The 18,375-nt window shown below is 67.1% G+C and overlaps 2 protein-coding genes across 3 annotated transcripts in view; both read right to left on the reverse strand.

Annotated features, from left to right (window-relative positions):
• The window catches only part of LIF (LIF interleukin 6 family cytokine), a 7,365-nt gene extending 744 nt beyond the window's left edge, over nt 1-6,621 (reverse strand). Inside the window, exons 1-3 of the mRNA XM_054219797.1 lie at nt 6,580-6,621; nt 5,638-5,774; nt 5,292-5,507 (exon numbers count right to left, since the gene is read on the reverse strand). Of these exons, the coding sequence (XP_054075772.1) occupies nt 5,292-5,507; nt 5,638-5,774; nt 6,580-6,616 (390 nt within the window). The 5' untranslated portion in view covers nt 6,617-6,621. The remainder of the gene's footprint in view (nt 1-5,291; nt 5,508-5,637; nt 5,775-6,579) is intronic.
• A 4,206-nt stretch (nt 6,622-10,827) lies between these two features.
• CASTOR1 (cytosolic arginine sensor for mTORC1 subunit 1) lies at nt 10,828-16,844 on the reverse strand. Of its 2 annotated transcripts, XM_054220041.1 has the most exons (9): nt 16,653-16,844; nt 16,437-16,507; nt 13,686-13,879; nt 13,411-13,543; nt 12,296-12,419; nt 11,512-11,625; nt 11,323-11,405; nt 11,080-11,174; nt 10,828-10,993 (listed from the first exon to the last, which is right to left on the reverse strand). In XM_054220041.1, exons 1-9 carry the CDS (start codon nt 16,763-16,765, stop codon nt 10,928-10,930), a joined length of 993 nt encoding a protein of 330 aa, XP_054076016.1. In that variant the 5' UTR covers nt 16,766-16,844; the 3' UTR covers nt 10,828-10,927. The 2 variants fall into 2 exon arrangements, with proteins under 2 accessions (XP_054076016.1, XP_054076015.1); XM_054220040.1 differs by lacking the exons at nt 16,437-16,507; nt 16,653-16,844 and having other exon boundaries at nt 13,686-16,412.
• Between the last annotated feature and the right edge of the window lie 1,531 nt (nt 16,845-18,375).

Here is an 18,375-nt window from a genome sequence, read left to right on the forward strand (position 1 = left end):
GGCGCAGGGAGAGTGCAGGCAGGGCGCAGGCAGGGCACAGGGAGAGTGCAGGCAGGGTGCAGGCAGGGCGCAGGCAGGGTGCAGGCAGGGTGCAGGCAGGGCGCAGGGAGAGTGCAGGCAGGGTGCAGGCAGGGCGCAGGCAGGGCGCAGGCAGGGCGCGGGCAGGAGGGTGCCGGGCTGGTTGACAAGGTGCTCAAGGCCAGTGTGGGAGCGACCAGCCCAGCCAGGGATCAGCCCCTCCCGTGGGACTGGGATGCTGCGGGGCCGTTTGCCAGATTTGGGTGAAAAACAAGTTAAAGAGTGCTTTTGGGGTTTTTTTTTGTTGTTTTTCTTGTATATATATATATATTTTTTTTTTTTTTCTCACCGGGGGCACGGCCGGGCTGAAACTTTTAATCAGGTTTAACGAGTTTGTGCCCTGGCAGCGTGAACCCGCTGGGGTGACAGTCGAGGACCGGTGACGCAAGAGCCACCATGACCCCGGCTGTCCCCCCCGACACATCGACGAGGGGGACACGAGGACCCCCTGCGCTGGGGTGGAGGGCGTGGGGGGGGGGGGCGGTCATGTAGCCGCTGCCTGCCTCAGTTTCCCCATGTGGGAACCAACCTGGTTTGCCCGGTGGCATTGACGCCCCGGTGGCCAAAACCCATTTCAGCCCAGTCCGGCCTTACTGGGATGCCGGGGCAGTGAGTGGGGCTGGGGCTGGTGGCGGGGGGGGCGAAGGGGTGGGAAAAGCCGGGGGAGGACGAACCCCATTTCAGCCCTTGCTTTTAGTGGGGTGCAGTGACCCCAGGGGTATTAGATGGCACTTAATTATCTGAGGAATTGGTGTTTCTTAATTAACAGCACTAAGGAACCGCCCCGGGGGGATGGGGGGGGGGGGAATTGTGTGCAGGGATTCTGTGGGTTTGCCATTTTTTTTTCTCCCCTTTCCCTGAATTTTCCGGCAGTGACTCAGGGCCAGGCCGGTGTCCCGGAGCAGGGTTTGAGGGGGGGGGGGTTTGCGGGGGGGGAGGATGTTAATTTGTAATAGATTTTTCTAGGGGAGGATGGGAAGGGGGAATGGAAAGGTGTGTGTTGGGGAGGGGGGGGAATGTTTGTCCCCTCTGCAGGAGAGGATGCTCCAGCAAGGAAAACCTTAATCCCTGCTCCGGGCAGGCTGGATGGGGGGAGATTTTTCCAATGATGCCCAGGAAAAATGGCCTTTCCCAAGCGCTTGGGTAGCAGGAATGTCGTGTCCTCCCCCGTCCCCGTCCCCGTCCCCCCCCCCAGCCCCATGAATGCTGCGCGGATGCCCCGTGGGGACGGGCAGCAGGAAAGGTGTGACAGGAGCGTGGCGAGAGGGTGACACGGGGAGGGGGGGGGGGGGGGGGGGGTGTCCCGGTGGGTGCCAAGGAGGGACTGGGAGGTGATGGGGTGTCCCCGGTTTGGGGACCCCAGGAGCGGAGCTGGGGGCAGGTTGGGCAGGGGGCAGTGGCCCTGCCTGGACACACGCTGCTGCCTGCTGTCCCCGCTGTCCCCGCTGTCCCCGCTGCCAGCCTGGCCGGGGACATGGGGACAAGCCCAGGGCGCCCCAAAGCCACCACTGCCATGCTCCCCCCCACGGCTGCCCCCTGCCCCACATCCGTCCCCATCCTGGGAACTGCCCCCCCCCCCCCGCCCCATCCCCATCCCATCCCTGTCCCCCCCGCCCCATCCCTGTCCCCATGCTGCCCCCTGCTGCCCCAGCCCAGAACTAGCCACTCCCCAGCCCATAATTGCCCCCCCCCTCGCCCCGTCCCCACCGTAGAACTGCCCCCCCACCCCGTCCCAGAATTGCCCCCCCGCCCCATCCCCATCCCAGACCTGGCCCCTCCCCACCCCAGAACTGCCCCCTCCTGCCCCATCCCATCATTGTCGCCCCCCCACCCCCACCCCATCCCCCCCCCCCCCAGAACTGCCCCATCCCATAATTTCCCTCCCCCCGCCCCATCCCCATCCCAGAGTCCCCTCTGGATCCCCGTCCCCTGCTGTCCCCATGCGGGGGGGGGATGACACCGAGATTTCAGCTGTCACCGCAGCCCCCGGGGGGGGGAGGGGGTCCCGCAGGTTTGGGGTCGGGGGTGGCTGTGCCGGGGGGGGGTGAGGAAGGGGGGGGACAAGGTCGGTGCCCCCGTGCCCTCACCCCGGGGAAACCCGGGGCTGAATAAGTGACTGAATTCCCCTTTGACTCACCATATTTCCCTGCCCGGGGCTGGCCCCCGCCCCGTCCTCTGTGTCCCACCCCACCGGTGTCACCCCACTGGTATCACCCCACTGGTGCCACCCTGCTGCTTTCCATCCCAGCCAGGCAGGAGGACCCCCGTGGGGACCCTGGCCAAGGGACATCCCTGCCCCGGGGTGGCTTTTCCTGGGGGCGGGGGCATGGGGTGGGCAGTGGCGTCCCCCCGGGTGGCCCTGCAAGGAGGGACCCCAGCCCTGCAGGGACACGGGGGCTGCCAGCATCCCTCCGGTGACACTCAGCCCAGGTGCACCCCCTGTTTGGTGTCCCCACCACCACCCCTCCACACCGGTCCCAAGGGGGGGGTCACGTACCTGTGCCCTCCCCTCCGCAGCCCATGCACGCTGCCTCCTCTCCGCAGCCGGGCGGGTGGCGTGGCAGGGGACAACCAGCCGACAGCAGTGTCAGGGTCACGGTCACCCACGGCAAAGCAAGCCGGCCCGGGCTTCTTCATGGTGACATCGTCCCCACCCCGAGTGTCCCCAAATGGCAGCGGGTGCCAGCCTGTGGGGTGGCCGTGGCCGGCGGCGGTGGCCGTCCCGGCGGTGGTGCTCCCCGTGACTGACTCAGGCGACGGTGCCGGCGGCAGTGCCGGGCAGCGCGGCGGGCACCGGCACACGGCGAGGAACGAGTGACTCCGCGGTGCCACATGACCGGGTCTTAGGATTTTTGACTCAGCGAGAGCAGTGGCAGCGGGGTGGCCTGGTCCCCGCGGTGGCCCTGGCCAGACGGCAGGGACACGGTGTTCTGGCGTGGCTGCCGTGATGGCCCAGCCTGTGCCGGGCTGCTTGCCACGCAGGGGCTGTGCCACGTGGCGCCATGCGGTGTGTTGTGCCACTTCGTGGCATGGCACATGCCTGGCCGGCGCCAGGCCGTGCCGTAGGATGCCGTGTGCCACACTGCGCCATGTGCCACACTGTGCCATGTGCTACACCGTGCCCTGCCATGTGCCGCATCCCGTCATGTGCCGTGCGCCACATCCCACGCCGCGCCACACCATGTGCCGCACCAGGCCAGCTCCCGTCCCACCCCGTGCTGCCACCCCACGCCGTGCCACGTGCCCTGGCGAGGACAACGGGCACAGCCTGGCCACCGGGATACAGCCCCTCTCCACCCACAGACACTGGGACATGGGGACACGGGGACACGAGGACACAGGGATGACACCACCGCTCAGCGGCCCATGGGCCGAGGTCGACGCTTTATTTCCTTCCGCCGTTATACAAAAATACGGGGGTGCCACGAGCCCACGGCGGGCACCATGTTTCTCACAGTACCAAAAAAAATAGTGATATTCATAAATAAAACCTCGTTACATTCATAGTTTAACGCGATACAAAAAAAAAAAAAAAAAAAAGTTATCATAAAAATAGATATTTATATATTAAAAACGTGTCCTTAAATATTTCTTCCCACTGCAGGGGACGTATTAAATTAACCCCAAGATTCAATAAATACGATAAGCACACAAATAGTAACGTATAAATTAGTGGGGAGGGGGTGGGTGCCGCCACCCACCGTCACAGTGCGGTGGCCACAGCCGAGCCGGAGGGGCTTGGGGACACTGAGGGTACAGGGACGCTGAGGCGGGAGCATGGGGTCCCTGAGGACACAGGGGTGCTGGGAGCACGGGGACACCAAGCACGTGGGGTTCACCAACCACGCCAGGGTGGAGCACAGGGGGACACCGAGAACACAGGGACGCTGAGGGCTTGGGGACACCGAGCGTGCAGGGGCGAGGGCAGGGATGGGCACAGGGACACTGAGCTTGTAGGGACACCAAGGACACAGGGACACGGAGCTCGCGGGGACACGGAGCTCGCGGGGACACGGAGCTCAGAGGATTCCACCCAGACACTCCCTGGGGTCAGCAAACGCCGCGCAGGGGCGGGCGGGCGGGGGGTGACAGTCGGTGGCAGTCGTGGGTGCCAGCCGGGGCCGCAGCCTGCCGGCAGCGCGGCGGGTGCTGGGCGAGCGGCTCTTAGTCAGGCTGGGTCACCGGACCCATTGAATCACTGGAAAATCCGGCAGGGCTCGGTGACAAGGGACGGCTCCATCCCGCGGCGCTGGGCACCTGGGGGACACCCACGCACGCCTGAGGTGCCCGCGGCACCGGGGCTGCCGAAAAGTGGGGCAGGATGGGGCGGGGGGGGCGCTGCCGGGAGCGGAGCGGGGCTGTCCTGCAGCCGAGCAGTGGCACGGGGACGGCGTGGTCCCCACGGCAAGCCAAAGTGATGGGAGCTGCTTGGAGCACGCCTGTGTCCTCACCCGTGAGAGCTTGGAGGGTCTCCATGGTGCGTGCCAGCCAGTCAGAGAGTCTCCATCCCAGGGATGGGGATGGGGATGGGATGGAGATGGAGATGGGATGGAGATGATGGAGATGGAGATGATGGAGATGGAGATGGGGATGGAGATGGAGATAGAGATGATGGAGATAGAGATGATGGAGATAGAGATGATGGAGATAGAGATGGAGATGGAGATGATGGCGATGGAGATGATGGCGATGGAGATGGGGATGGAGATGGAGATGGAGATGATGGAGATGAAGATGATGGAGATGGAGATGGGGATGGGATGGAGAAGAGTTCGGAGATGGGGTTGGAGATGAGGATGGAGATGGAGATGAGGATGGAGATGGGGATGGAGATGGAGATGAGGATGGAGATAGGGATGTGATGGAGAAGAGGATGGAGATAGAGATGTGATGGGGAAGAGGAAGGAGATGAGGACGGAGCTGGAGCTGGAGACAAGGACAACTCCGTTGATGGCGGGGCTACACTAGGAGCATGCGGGCAGGCGTGAGCCCCTGCGCGACCTCTGCTTCTCCCGTCGTGCTCGGCGGCTCCTGGCCTCCAGCTGGGCGTTGAGCTTGGCCATGAAGCGAGCGTAGCTCCAGAGGATCCGGCACCCCTCCAGCTTCTGCCGGAAGACCTTGGTGGGTGCTGTGGGGCCGGGCGGGGGTCGGCGGCCAGGGCGGGGGCTGGGGGCCGGGTAGAGCCCCTCCAGGTTGTTGAGGAGCCCTCGCACCTTCAGGTGGGTGCTGGCCAAGCGGCGTAGGATTTCTGCGCCGGGGGGGTTGAGGTCACGCTGGTGCTGGATGATGTCCTGCAGCGCCTGGGACATGCGGGCCATGGTCCCCCGCAGCCCCCGCAGCCCTCCGGACCCCGCCACCGGTCCCCGCAGCCACTCGGGTGGGTGGTTGGTGTGACAGAGGTTGTTGATGGCCAAGCGCTGGTTCTCCTCCTGCCCGGGGATGGATGGGAAAGGTCAGGGACATGGGATGGGAGCAGCATGGGGGCAACCCCCCCGCCAGCCCCGTGTCCCCCCATGGAGGGGACAGGAACGGCCCTTCACCAGGGGGAAGGGGACTTACATAAAAGGTGAAAAGCTCCTGCGCGTCCTCGGCCATGTGCCTCACCAGCGCCTGGATCTGCTGCAGGGTGGGGGGCTGCAGGGGCCGTGCCCCCTGGCCCGGCACCGCCCAGAGGATGAAGAGTCCTTTGGTGACAGCTGGGGAGGAAGAGGAGGAAGATGAGGGACACTGGGGCACCGCTGGGTACAGGGAGGCAGCCCCCTCTCCACGACAGAAAGGCTCAAGCTCACTGGCCCCCATGTGGCCCCCCCCGTGCCAAAAGCCCTCCGGGGACCCGGCGAGGAGGAGGAGGAGGATGAAGATGCCATTGAGCAGCCAGGGAGCGCAGCCCGGCTGCAGCGGTTGCCCCAGCAGCTCCCTCTGTCAGCACAGGCCACAAAAGAGGGGACAGAGGTGACGTTCTTGGATCTGGCCCCTTGGCTCTGGCTGGATGTTGTCCCGGCCCTGCTGTCACCCATGGCCATGTGCCGGCAGTGACTTCGCATGCGGCGCTGGACCGACACGCAGCATGCAGCCCTGCCGCGCGGGGGGTTGAAGGGTTTGGGCAGGGTCTGTGCCAGCAAGCTGCCCCCTGACCCTCTGCCATCGGTCCCCAAATTGACCCCAAAGCGTGTCCCCTCCTGCCCTCCCCCTCCCAGCACCTCTTCTCCCCCGGGGGTGAAGGCAGCCGCCGCGCGCGTGTCCATCCCCCATGCTCCCCGTCCCATGTGCCACGAGCGTGACTGTCCCCGACCCCCACCGGCGCCCTTGGGAGGTGACACCGCCGCGGCGCAGGGAGGGACAGCCTCGGCGACACCATCTGCCGTGGCACGCCGACTCAACCCCCACGCGGCCCTGCCGCCGCCGCCGCCGTCACCGTGCTCCCTCCCGCGGCTCCTGGCCGGCCTGGCACCGCCGGCGCGCGGGTGAGAGGGCAGTTGCGGGACGCCGGCAGACACCTACCTGCCAGCACGCCCAGGGGCCGCCCGTCGCACCGCATGGCCGGGGCAGGGTGTTTCGGCGCGGGGCTGCCGGAGGCGCGAGCGACTTCCTTACTGCTCGGCGATGGGGAAGCTCGCCTTTTAAAGTGCACCCATTCGCCCCCACCTCCGAAGGAGGCACCCGGACCCAACGGAAAGCCAGCGAGAAGTGAAGCCGTGCCCCGGGGGCCAATGAGCGGGGTGAGCCGCCCCGGCGGGAGGAAATGATGCCGGCCGGCCGATGGGGTTGTTCTTCGATTCAGTTCCTCGAGGGAGTCCCGGCGGGTCCAGCCTGGGGTGTCCGCGGTCCCACTGCTCCTCCCGGATCCGGCCGTGCCAGTGCCGCTGAACCCCTGCCACCCGGCTTCTTGGGAAAGGGCCGCTTTGAGTCACCTTGGTTTCGTGCTCGGCACCCAATGGGCTGGTTGAACCGAAAACGGCCCCGGCTGCCCCGAAACTCAAATGCAAAAGAGGGCAGGGCAGTGGCAGCAGGGAGGCTGGCACCCGGGGACGGGGACATCAAGCCATGTGGGGTCACCAGCGGGCCGTCACGAGGGGGGGTTCGCGTCCCCAGGCCAGCCGCGGGAGCTGAAAATCCAGCCTGGGAAGGAGGGAGGGGGAAGCCTGGAAGCATGGAGCATCCTGTCACGGCTGGGGACGGTGCCTGGCCACCTCCCTCGGTGATGCTCCGGAGGATCCTCTGTCCGTCCGCCCACACTCACCCGCCCCTCCGGGTGACAAATTTAGGTGCTGACCACGTTGGGGGCGCAGCTCAGCCCCTCTGCCCAGCAGGACCCGGGGTGACCCAGGGAAGGGAACGCAACCGCCCGGTGCCAAAGGGCCGCGCCGGGACCCGCGCGGGGCCCTGGGAGTTGCCCAAGGGCTCGGGGGCCGAGGGCAGCGGAAGCCGGGGCGGGCAGCGGTGCCCTCTGCCACGTCAGCCTTATGCAATACACGGCGGGACGGCCCGGCTCGCACAGCGCCGGCTGGCATTGCCCTGGGACAGCCCAGCACGGCCTCGGCGCTGCCGGCAGCAGTCGGTGCAAACCCCCTTGCACCCCTCAGCTCCCCTTTCCCAGCGGATGGAGCCCGGCAAGAGCCCGGCATCCACGGCGACTTCTTCCAGCTCGTAAAAATGCATATATTTTATCGGCTTTTTGAGATTCGTTGCAATCTGCTTGATTTTGGTGACCTTCAAAAGTTGCCGGCAGGAGCAGAGGGAGCCACCCCACGCCGGATTTGCACATTCAGAGGGTTCGGTGGCAGTGTGGAGAAACAACCCAGAAATAACATCTCCTCCAGGGCAGAAGAACATGGCCACGACTTCCTTCCTTCCTTCCAGAAGAAGAAATACTTTCTTTTCCCAAAATTTCCCCTCCCCAGCCGCCCCGTGACCTCCAGGACTCCTTGCTGCGGGAGCAGGGCCAGTGCTGCTTCCTCCGCCAGCTGCCTCCTCCTCCTCGGTTGTCGCCTGACAGAGGTGGCGTTGGGCTGGGTTCGGTGGGACCGGGGTGGGCAGGGCTGTGCCCAGGGCAGCCCTGGAGGGGTGGAGGAGACTGGACAACGTCCTTCTCTCTCCACATCTGTTTGAAGTAGTTCATCCAATCCATATGTCTAGACAGTCTGATGGCCATCTGGCCATATGTCTACCTGTCTGTCCATCCGTCCATCCACCCTCTGCCCACCTACCCATACATCCCTCCACCTGCCCACCTATCCATCAACCTGTCTATCCACCTATCTATCATCCTTACAATGAACCAACCATCCATCCATCCGTACATCCATCCACTCATCTATCCACCAACCTGTCCGTACATAGGTCCATCCACCTGTCTGTCCGTCCATTCATCCATCCACCCGCCTCTCCGGCCATCCACTTGTCCATACAGCCACCTGTCCGTCCACCCACCCACCCAGAGGAACTTTCGTCCGTCCGTCCATCCATCCATTCATCCATCCATCCATCCATCCGTTCACCCACCCACCTCTCTGTCCACCCACTTGTCCATACAGCCACCTGTCCACCCACCCACCCACCCAGAGGAACTTCTGTCCATCCATCCATCCATCCGCCCATCTGTCCATCCGTCCATCCAGAGGAACATTCATCCATCCGTCCATCCATCTGTGCATCTGTCCATCCACGTGTACATCCATCCTTCCATCAATCCATCCACACATCCATCCACACCTCTGTCCCTCCATCTGTCCATCCACACATCCGTCCACCTGTCCGTCCGTCCGTCCATCCATCCACCTCTCCATCCACCCACTTGTCCATACAGCCACCTGTCCATCCACCCACCCACCCAGAGGAACGTCTGTCCATCCCTCCATCCGTCCATCCCTCCCTCCATCCATAGGAACATCCATCCATCCATCCGTGCATCCGTCCATCCACTTGTACATCCATTCTTCCATCAATCCATCCACACGTCCATCCGCCCATCCATCCCTCCCTCCCTCCCTCCCTCCCTCCATCCACCCTTCCATCCATCCATCCATCCATCCATCCATCCATCCATCCATCCATCCCTCCCTCCCTCCTTCCCTCCCTGACCCTGTGGGCCCTCAGGCATGTGTGATGCCATGGCAGGACCCCCGGGCACCCAGGCTGGACAAGCAGGACCACGTGGGCAGAGCGCACCCACCTTCAGATCCCCACATCCACAGGCAGCCCTGGCCCCTCCGCATGGCACCGTCACCTCCCAGGGCTCCCCACGGGGTCCCTGGCGGACCGGGCAGGGAGGAAGCCACCATGGTGGCCGCCCCGCCGGAAGAAAACGGGTGGCAGAGGACTGTGCAATACCCAAGGGGAACAAAAATAGCGGCGGTGACCGCATGGGCTGGCTGCAATTTCTTCATCACTTCGGCGCGCGTCACCAGCATCTCATGACTCTGGACAAGAGAGCGAGACAGGAAAGAAAGCGCCTGGAGAGGATGCAAGAACCTGACGGCTTGCAAACGTACGGGAGCTGACGCAGGGAAGACGCAGTGGGGACATGGGCACGGTCCCGCTTGGTTCATGGGAGAGCACGGCCCGGTTTTTGGGGACAGGAGGGGAGCAGAGCTGCATTCGCCCACCGGCCCGAGCCCCACTGAGCCACCCCTCCTGGGCAAAAAGACCCCGAAGAGGTTTCCACCGCACTCGCGCTCCCGCCGAGTCTCGCTCGTCGACCAGGCGCAGGCCCTGGGGGGCAACCAGGGACTTGGGGGCCCGTCCGCATGGCCACCACCGCACAGCCCTGGCCACCAAAGGGGTCACAGCACCCCCCAGGCGCCCCAGGAGGGGACAGTCCCCACCCTGTGCACCCCGCTTTGTCGGGGGGGGGGGGGGGGGGGGGGCATTCTGCTGGCAATGAGAGAAGACGAGGGGGGTGCTGTGACCCCCTTGGGTGCTCAGTTTCCCCAGGGCCGGTGACTTGCTGGGGGCTGCAGCCTTTGCCCCTTTTGCACCCGAAATGAAAAGTGGAGCTGCCCCCGTCCTGGTCACCTCACGGCGGGGACATGGGGAGTGCCACGTCCTCCTGTCACTTCCCAGCTGCTCCCATCCCACCCAGTGCCACCTCCCTCCCCACGAGGCCACGGGGAAATAAAAATAATAGGGCTTTTATTGACTTTTTATAAAAACTATGTGAAAATAGAGCTTGGGAGGAGTTGGGGGGGGGTCACTGTCGTCCCCCCCACGATACGCAACAGCCCAGGCAGGAGCACGGGGCCACCCCGGAGGGGACACAGGGCTGGGGCTGAACTGCAGCCCCCCCATCTCTGCCTTGGAGCTTTTTGGGGTGCGGGAGGGAATCCCGGCTCCGGGGATGCTTTCCCCCGCCGTGGGGCTGGTCCGGGGGTGCCCCACAGCATCACAGCTGCCCCCGCCATGGGGACGCACACAGGGCGTGGGGCCACGTCCTGCCAGCCCCAGGCTGTCACCCCCCAGCACCGCGGTGCCGCATCCCCCCTCGCTGGCATGTCCCCTCCCATGTCCCCTCCTCCAGCAGGTCCCTGGGGACACCTGCTCCCCTCCCGAGCCCCCCAACCCGGGGGCAGAGAATGGCACAGTGCTGCCCTTCGGCCTCACCCGCGGGGTGGCACGGTGGGGACCGCTCCCCCCACCACGGGACACTGTCCCACCGCCACGAGGCCACCAAATCCCTGAAGCCACCATGTCCCCACATCCCCAGCAGGCAGGGAGTGATGCTGCACCCGGCTCTGCCCCGCACTGGGCGGGGGGGGGGAGCCTTAAAAATAAAAAAATAACAAAGATGGGGGGGAAGGCGGAGGCCATCGTGCCACCGCGCTGGGCCACCCGGCGTGGGGACAGCCGGCCGCTATCTGCCGCTCTCCTGGCGCTGCTGCAGCAGCTGGATGACTTCGGCGATGCCCTCCTCGGGGACCTGCCGGGAGGGGGGGGACACAGAGAGGGTGTCAGCCCCGGGGACACCCCCAGCACGGCGGGTCCCCGGGGAGGGCAGGGGCTCACCAAGGCGTGATCGAAGTTGAAGGTGCTGATGTAATACGCCGATATGTCGGCGGCGGCCAGCGGCTCGGCGATCTGGGCCACGATGCCACACTCGTCTGGGGAGGGCAAGGGAAGCCGGGGTGAGCGGTGGCCCCGGTGGCACAGCCATAGGGACACGCCGGGAGAGCATCACCCCCAGGCACAAGGAGGACGGGTGGCGTTGGGCACGGGGAGGGGGGACATGGCCACCGCGGCCACGCTCACCGAAGCCGAGGGGCTGCCCGCCGATCCGCACCATCCGCCACAGCTCCCCCGTCGAGCTGGTCAGCAGCAGGTCACTGGGGAACCTGAAAGAAGGTGCGGGGGGGGGGGGGGGGGGGGAGGAATGAGTGTAACCCCCCTCTCCCTGAGCCCCCAGCCCCGGGGACAGACGGCCATGCAGATGTCACCTACCGCTTCTGGGTTTCGGCGTCCATCACGATGGAGATGTAGCCCTCGATGAGGGAGAAGGCGAAGAAGGTGATGGAGTCGAGGTCCTGGCCGTCAGCGCCAGCCTCCCTCGGTGGGCTGCGGAGCGGGGTGGCGGCGGGGGGGGGGGGAAGAGAGCCGCAGGGAAGGGTCACCACCCCCGAAATTGGGAGGAGAAAGGCTCGGTGGTGGCACGGGGTGTCCTTGAGCATCACGGTGGGATGCCACGGGTTGAGACGGCGGGTGGGGAGGAGGTAGGGGGGACAGGAGTGGGTGCTACCCGCGGCGGGGTGTGCGGCCCGTACAGCCGCTGGGCTGGGGGGCGGCGAGTGTCGGTCACACACAGGACAGGGGCGACACCAGTGACACGCATTCCCAAAGCGCCATGATGCCTCCGGAGCAGGAAGGTCCCACCAGAAGGGACCTCATCCCAGGGGACACGGGACGCCCCAGCCAGGAGCATCCCCGTGCCGTTCCCACTGGCCTTTTGCAACCCGCTCTCTCCTGTCTTGCAATCCCTTCCCCGGCTTTGCTGCAACGGGGGCTCGTCCCCTGCGTCACCTCGGGGCTCCCATGTCCACGGTGGCAGCGGGACCCGTGGCACCCACATGGCTGCAGCCCCCCGGCACGCTCGGGAGGGCAAAACCCGTTTGTTAAAGACACCCAGAGCTTGAAAAGCCACTGGGAGCAAGGGGGGGGTGACATGTCACCCTGGTTCAGGTGGCTCCGGGTGAGGGGCCACCACCACGTCCCCGAACCTGAGACCCACCTGTGGGAGTAGAAGAGGACGTCGATGAGCATGGTGGCGATGGCGGGCAGCGTGTCGGGGGCCACGGTCAGGACGCAGAAGCGGGTCTGGGGGCTCTGCACGGGGTGCAGCGTGGGGCTGGCGGCTGGCAGGGGGAGAGCCACCCATCAGGCGTGGGGACAGTTTAGGGACAGTGCCGCAGTGCCACCCCGTGGCCACCGCAGCCACAGCCCGGCATCCCTCAGGGTGCAGAGGGGTGGCCCTGGAGGTCCCCCTGGGACGTGGGTACCACCAGCGGGAGCTGGAGCATCTCAGTGGGGACCGGGTGGCCCTGGAGGTCTCCCCGGGACGTGGGTACCACCGGGAGGAGCTGGAGCATCTCAGAGGGGATTGGGTGGCCCTGGAGGTCCCCCTGGGACGTGGGTACCACCAGCGGGAGCTGGAGCATCTCAGTGGGGACCAGGTGGCCCTGGAGGTCTCCCTGCGACGTGGGTACCACCGGGAGGAGCTGGAGCATCTCAGTGGGGACCGGGTGGCCCTGGAGGTCTCCCCGGGACGTGGGTACCACCGGGAGGAGCTGGAGCATCTCAGCGGGGACCAGGTGACCTCGAAGGTCCCCCAAGGATGTGGGTACCACCAGCGGGAGCTGGAGCATCTCAGCAGGGACTGGGTGGTCGTGGAGGTCTCTCAAGGATGTGGGTACCACTGGGAGGAGCTGGAGCATCTCAGCAGGGACTGGGTGGCCCTGGAGGTCCCCCAGGGACGTGGATACCAGTGGCGGGAGCTGGAGCATCTCAGTGGGGACTGGGTGACCTCGAAGGTCCCCCAAGGATGTGGGTACCACTGGGAGGAGCTGGATCATCTCAGCGGTGACTGGGTGGCCCTGGAGGTCCCCCCAGGACATGGGTACCACCGGGAGGAGCTGGAGCATCTCAGTGGGGACCGGGTGACCTCGGAGGTCCCTCAAGCATGTGGGTACCACCAGGAGGAGCTGGAGCATCTCAGCAGGGATTGGCAGCCCTGGAGGTCACCCAATTTTGTGGGTACCATTGGCAAGAGCTGGAGCATCTTGGCAGGGACTGGGTGGTCCTGGGGACGGGGTGGCCCCAGGAGACGTGGGACTTGGCATCACTCACCCGGCTTGGGCTTGAGGAAGCCGTTGCTCACGTCATCGCAGGTGACGGGGACGCACTCGCCGCTCTCCTCCTTGTAGATGTCGAACTCCCCCGCCAGCGTGTGGATCACCACTGGCAGGTCCCGCTCCCGCACCTGCCCGGGGGTGCAGGATCAGGACCACCCCTCCCCGCAGCCGGCCAGGTACTGGGGGGACCCTGAGGTCCCCCACCCAGCTGGGAAGCCAGCACCCTGCTGGGACCAGGTGCCGCCATCCCCATCCTCGCCCAGCACTCACCAGGATGAAGTCGGTCTGGTAGGTGGAGAGCATCAGCACCGAGACGTGGTGCTCGGCCAGCGGCGCGATGACCGACCTGGCGATCTTGGTGACGCCGGTGGCCTGGCAGCCGGAGGGCGCCCGGCCGTTGGAGACGACGCTGAGCACCAGCCACGTCGAATCCGCCACCTGCATGAACTCGGAGGGCGGCAGCTCTGCGAGGGGCAAGGGGAAACTGAGGCACGGGGCTCCCTGGGGCTTGGCACAGCCGAATGGCACCCGATGCCACGTGCCCCAGGGCTCGCACCGGCTCAGGCACCGCGTGTCACACTGTCCCTCGGGAGACGAGCTGGCCCAGCGGAGCCAGGACAGGATCAGCCCCAGGCGTGGGCTGCAGATGCTGGTTTGGGGACACAGACCAGCCCCTTCCACAGGCGGAACGAGCCAGACAGGGCTCAGCTGCTCCAGGCGCTGAGACGGCGCCTGATTTTGGCTGCAGGGATGAGCGGGGCCAAGGCTACGACCCCCACCCCCCACAAGCCCAGGGTGCATCTCTCCTCCCTGCACCAGCACCCCGGGCTGGGTGCGAGGGGGTGTCGGGGTGCGCTGCACCCCAAAACCAGCACCACCAGGGCCTTGGGGCTGCCCGGCTCATCCCCTGCCCCCCGGGAGCCCCCAGCCCGGCATCCTGCACCAGGGATGCTCGGGGAGGGGGGGGGACACATGGCACTGGAGGGGACAAGGGAAGGGCCACCCCGCTGTCCCGGGGGTGGCAGCCGGACGGGTAGAGGCCGAGCCCAGGCTGGCCGGGGGCCAGGGCTGCCTCCCAAAAAGCTGCTTTTCTTGGCAGGGCGGGCGGGCGCGCGCTGGCTGGGCCCTTCCTGCCCCGGGATGGGATGGGGGGGGCTGCGCTCACTTGTCCCACGTCCCCCCCCATTGCTCCCACCCTCCTGCCCGGGAGAGGGCCTGGCGCTGCCGGGGTGTCCCAGGACTCACCCAGGGAACGCCCCCCCACTCCTGTCACCCCTTTCCCACCCCACAGCGCTCCCTGGGAGGAACAGGGAGGTGACAGGGTTGGGGGGGGGGGGGGGGGGGGGGTGTCCCAAGGGATCTCCAAACCGCTCCCCGCCTCCCGGCGAAGGTGGGAAGCAGCACCCATGGGAGACAGCCCCGCACCCGGCATCCCAGCCGGGCTGAGAAGGCAAACTCATCACACCAGTGGCGGAGGAGAGGTCGCCCCGGGGAGGGGTCCCGCATCCACGGTGCGGGGGGGGGTGGGGGGGCAGGCTCCGCACCCCGCTCCCAATCCACGGCTGGGGCAGGGCAGGAGCGGGGCCGGATCCGGGGGCCTCGGCGGGTGTTTCCAGCGCCTGTTCCTGCGCAGGAAGCGGCAGAACGGCCTCAGCTCCGGCCCAGGGCTGAGCCTCGGGACTTGAGGGGGGGACACTCGGGGACATGGGGACCCGTCCCAGCGCTCGCCGCTTAATTGCTTTTCAACACCACCCTGGGCGAGGCCGTGAGAGCGCGGGGGGGACCCCGCTGTCCCCGTGGTGCCCACCCCGGAGGTTAACCTGGGTCCCCAAGGGAAGAGAGGGGCTGCAGCTCTCCTCTGCCAGGGTCCCCGTCCCGTCCCCACAGTGGGGGGACGCTGGCAGCCCCCCAGCCCCGGGGGGGTACAGGCGGCGCAGCGGGGCTGCCGGCTCGCAGGACCATTGTTCGCCACTTCCCGCCCTCCCCTCGGGATTGAGGAATATTTGTCCGCAGGCCCCGAAATAAAACAATACGTGGGGAACGGCTCCAGCTCTGGGGAGGTGGGGGGGGAAGGGGAGCCCGGCCCCACGGCCCCTTCCCCGAGCTAAGGGCTGGGGAGAAAGGTGGGAGCTGGGTCCGGCGGCGAGCACCCCCCGGCCGGAGCGCTGACCCTTGCTCCTTGGGGCACGGCCAAGGTGACAAGCTGCGGCCGGCTCCCCGCGGCCTGGGCAGGAAGGTTTGGGCGTGGAAAGGCAGGACAGGATCCGGCCCCTCCGGCACAGCCCGTTGGGCCGGTAGCCCCGGCAGGACCGGCGGTGAGGCCGATGCACGGCACGCGCTGGGTCACCGGCGGTGGGGACGCCACTGGGTGACACCTCCTGGGGAGGGGGGACAGGCCTGGAAGGGTTCGATGCCTCCCAGGACACCCCAAAATCTGGTCCCTGCTGCCAGGCAGCACTCCCAGGCAGGGCTCACCCCCAGGCGTGGAATGGGTCCCGCTCTGCCGAAGTGCCGGGCAGGGGGACGGGATGAAAGCAGCCAAGGGAATGATGGCAGGGGGCCTGGCAGCAGCAGCCGCAGCAGGCAGGGAGCTGGGGTGCTGCCCGCTGGCAGCCCGGGGGGTGCCTGCCCCCCGCCCGGAGCAGCCAGGCTTTCGGCTGGCACCGGGCTCCCCGCAGACCGTCCCCACCAGTTTCCAAGCCCGGTCCCATAAGGTGGCGGAGACACGGCTCTGCCTGGGAGGGGGTTATTAGGGCGAAGGCAGCCGCGCCGGGAGAGCCTCGGCCGGGCAAGCTGGTACATCCCCAGCGCAGGCGCCAGGAGCTCCGTGGCCAGGAGCCCCGGGGATGGGCACGTACCGAAGGAACCACGCTACAAGCCGGGACTCGTTCCCTGCGGCCCAGGCCCGGAACGTCGCTACGCTCGGTTGGGCTGAGAACGTGCACAACTCGCGCCTGCGGTGCCAGCCCACCCCGCGTGGGACGGGGTGGCCGCAGAAGCCCCCCCCCACCCCCCCGGTACCTTTGAAGCCCTCCTCGTCCAGCATGATGGTGTAGTCCTCGGGGGTCTCCGTCAGGCTGAAGAACTTGCACCTGGAGGAGAAACCAGCGCTGCCGAACCGGGGAAGGAGGCGGGGGCGGGGGGGGGGGGGGGGGGAGAGGGGGTTGCTGGAGCGGTGCCGGGCACCGGAGGAGGAGGAGGAGGAGTTGGGGGGAGGGGGGGGATGAAGGCCGGTACCGGCAGCGCTGGGGCAGGAAGAGCAGCTTGAGCAGCGGGTGGGTGTAGAGCCAGAGCCCGCGGCGGGCCAGGCTCAGCACCCGCACCCGGTGCTCCAGGATGTGCAGGTCCATGAGTCGGCCGCACCGGCACCGGCCCCGGCTCCAACCCCCGTCCCGGTCCCGGTCCCCGCCGCCACCGCTACGAACGCTGCCCCGGGCCCGCCCCGCGCCGCGGGAGGGGCAACAGCCCGCCCCGCCCTCGCCCCGCCCCGCCCGGGGCCTGCGGCGACTGAGCCGGACCCGACCCGTAGCCCCCGGGGGGGGGGGGTTCGTTACCGGAGCCGATCCGCAGCCCCGGGATGCCTGTGCCGGACCCGACCCGGCCCGCAGCCAGTGCCGGGGTGCTTGGGCCAACCCCGTCCCGGAGCTCCGGGGCAACCAAACCAGCCCCGACCCACAGCCCCGGGATGCCCGGAGCGGCTCCAACCCACAGCCCCGGAATGCCCAACCCAGCCCCGGCCTGGAGCGTCCACACCAGACCCGACCCAGCCCGGAGCCCCGGGGTGCCTGGTCCAGCCCCGGTTTGGAGGCCCCGGGCACCCAAACCAGCCCCAGTTGAGAGCCCCGAGGTGCCCACACCGGACCCAAACTGACCCAGAGCCCCGGGGTGCCTGGCCAGGACCCGACCCGGAGCCCTGCGGCACCCAAACCATCCCCAATTGAGAGCCCCTGGATGCCCACACTGGACCCAAACTGACCCAGAGCCCCGGGGTGCCTGGCCAGGACCTGACCCGGAGCCCTGCGGCACCCAAACCAGCCCTGACCCACAGCCCCGGGGTGCCCGGAGCAGCTCCAACCCACAGTCCTGGGATGCCCAACCTGGCCCCGACCTGGAGCACCTACACCAGACCCGACCCAGCCCGGAGCCCCGGGGTGCCTGGTCCAGCCCCGGTTTGGAGGCCCCGGGCACCCAAACCAGCCCCAGTTGAGAGCCCCGAGGTGCCCACACCGGACCCAAACTGACCCAGAGCCCCAGGGTGCCTGGGCAAGACCCGACCCGGAGACCCAGGGCACCCAAACCAGCCCTGGCCCGGAGCCCCGGGGTTCCCAGGGTGCCTGAAGCTCCAACCCGTGGCCTCGGGGTGCCCACGCCAGACCCTGCCTGCCCTGGGGTGCCTGCGCAGGACCTGACCCAGAACCTCGGGGTGCCTGGAAAAGCTCCAGGGGGCCTAGACAGGACCTGACCCCGAGCCCTGGGGCACCCAAACCAACCCCGACCCGGAGCCCCAGGGTTGCTGCCCTGGACCCAACCCGAGAGTGTCAGGGTGCCTGGTCCAACCCCAACCTACAGCCCTGGGATTGGCCAACCCAGTCCTGACCTGAATCCTCGGGATGCCCAACCCGGACCCGACCCGGGGTACCCGAACCCAGCCCCAACTCAGAGCCCTGGCGTGCCCGACCTGGGGTCTCAACCCTCCAGCTCCCAGTCCTGCCCCCACCAGCACAAGTCAGGCCAGGACTGGACCCACTGGGAGCCCAAACACCAACCCCACCATACCCTTTCCACCCCGGCCAGGCTCACCCCGGCATCCAGCAGCTTCTCCAGCCTCGGCCCCAGCCCCAAATCCAAGGACAAGCCCCATAAGCCGGCCCGGCAGCAGGGATTTACCAAAACCAGGGCAGCAGCCCCAGAGCCGAGGTTCCCAGGGGCAGGGGGGAACCCAGCACCGCAAATAGGCACC

The sequence above is a fragment of the Rissa tridactyla genome, chromosome 13, assembly GCF_028500815.1.
Source record: "Rissa tridactyla isolate bRisTri1 chromosome 13, bRisTri1.patW.cur.20221130, whole genome shotgun sequence".
In the NCBI taxonomy this organism is placed as follows: domain Eukaryota; kingdom Metazoa; phylum Chordata; class Aves; order Charadriiformes; family Laridae; genus Rissa; species Rissa tridactyla.

What these genes read in the sequence shown, in the direction of transcription:
- CASTOR1 (XM_054220040.1), bottom strand. Translation starts at nt 14,216, where the DNA reads ATGCACCCTGGGCTTGTGGGGGGTGGGGGTCGTAGCCTTGGCCCCGCT. An exon ending in GACGCCGAAACCCAGAAGCG is followed by an intron (nt 11,406 to 11,511) that starts GTAGGTGACATC and finishes ACCTTCTTTCAG; the next exon opens with GTTCCCCAGTGACCTGCTGC. An exon ending in TCAACTTCGATCACGCCTTG is followed by an intron (nt 10,994 to 11,079) that starts GTGAGCCCCTGC and finishes CCCTCCCGGCAG; the next exon opens with GTCCCCGAGGAGGGCATCGC.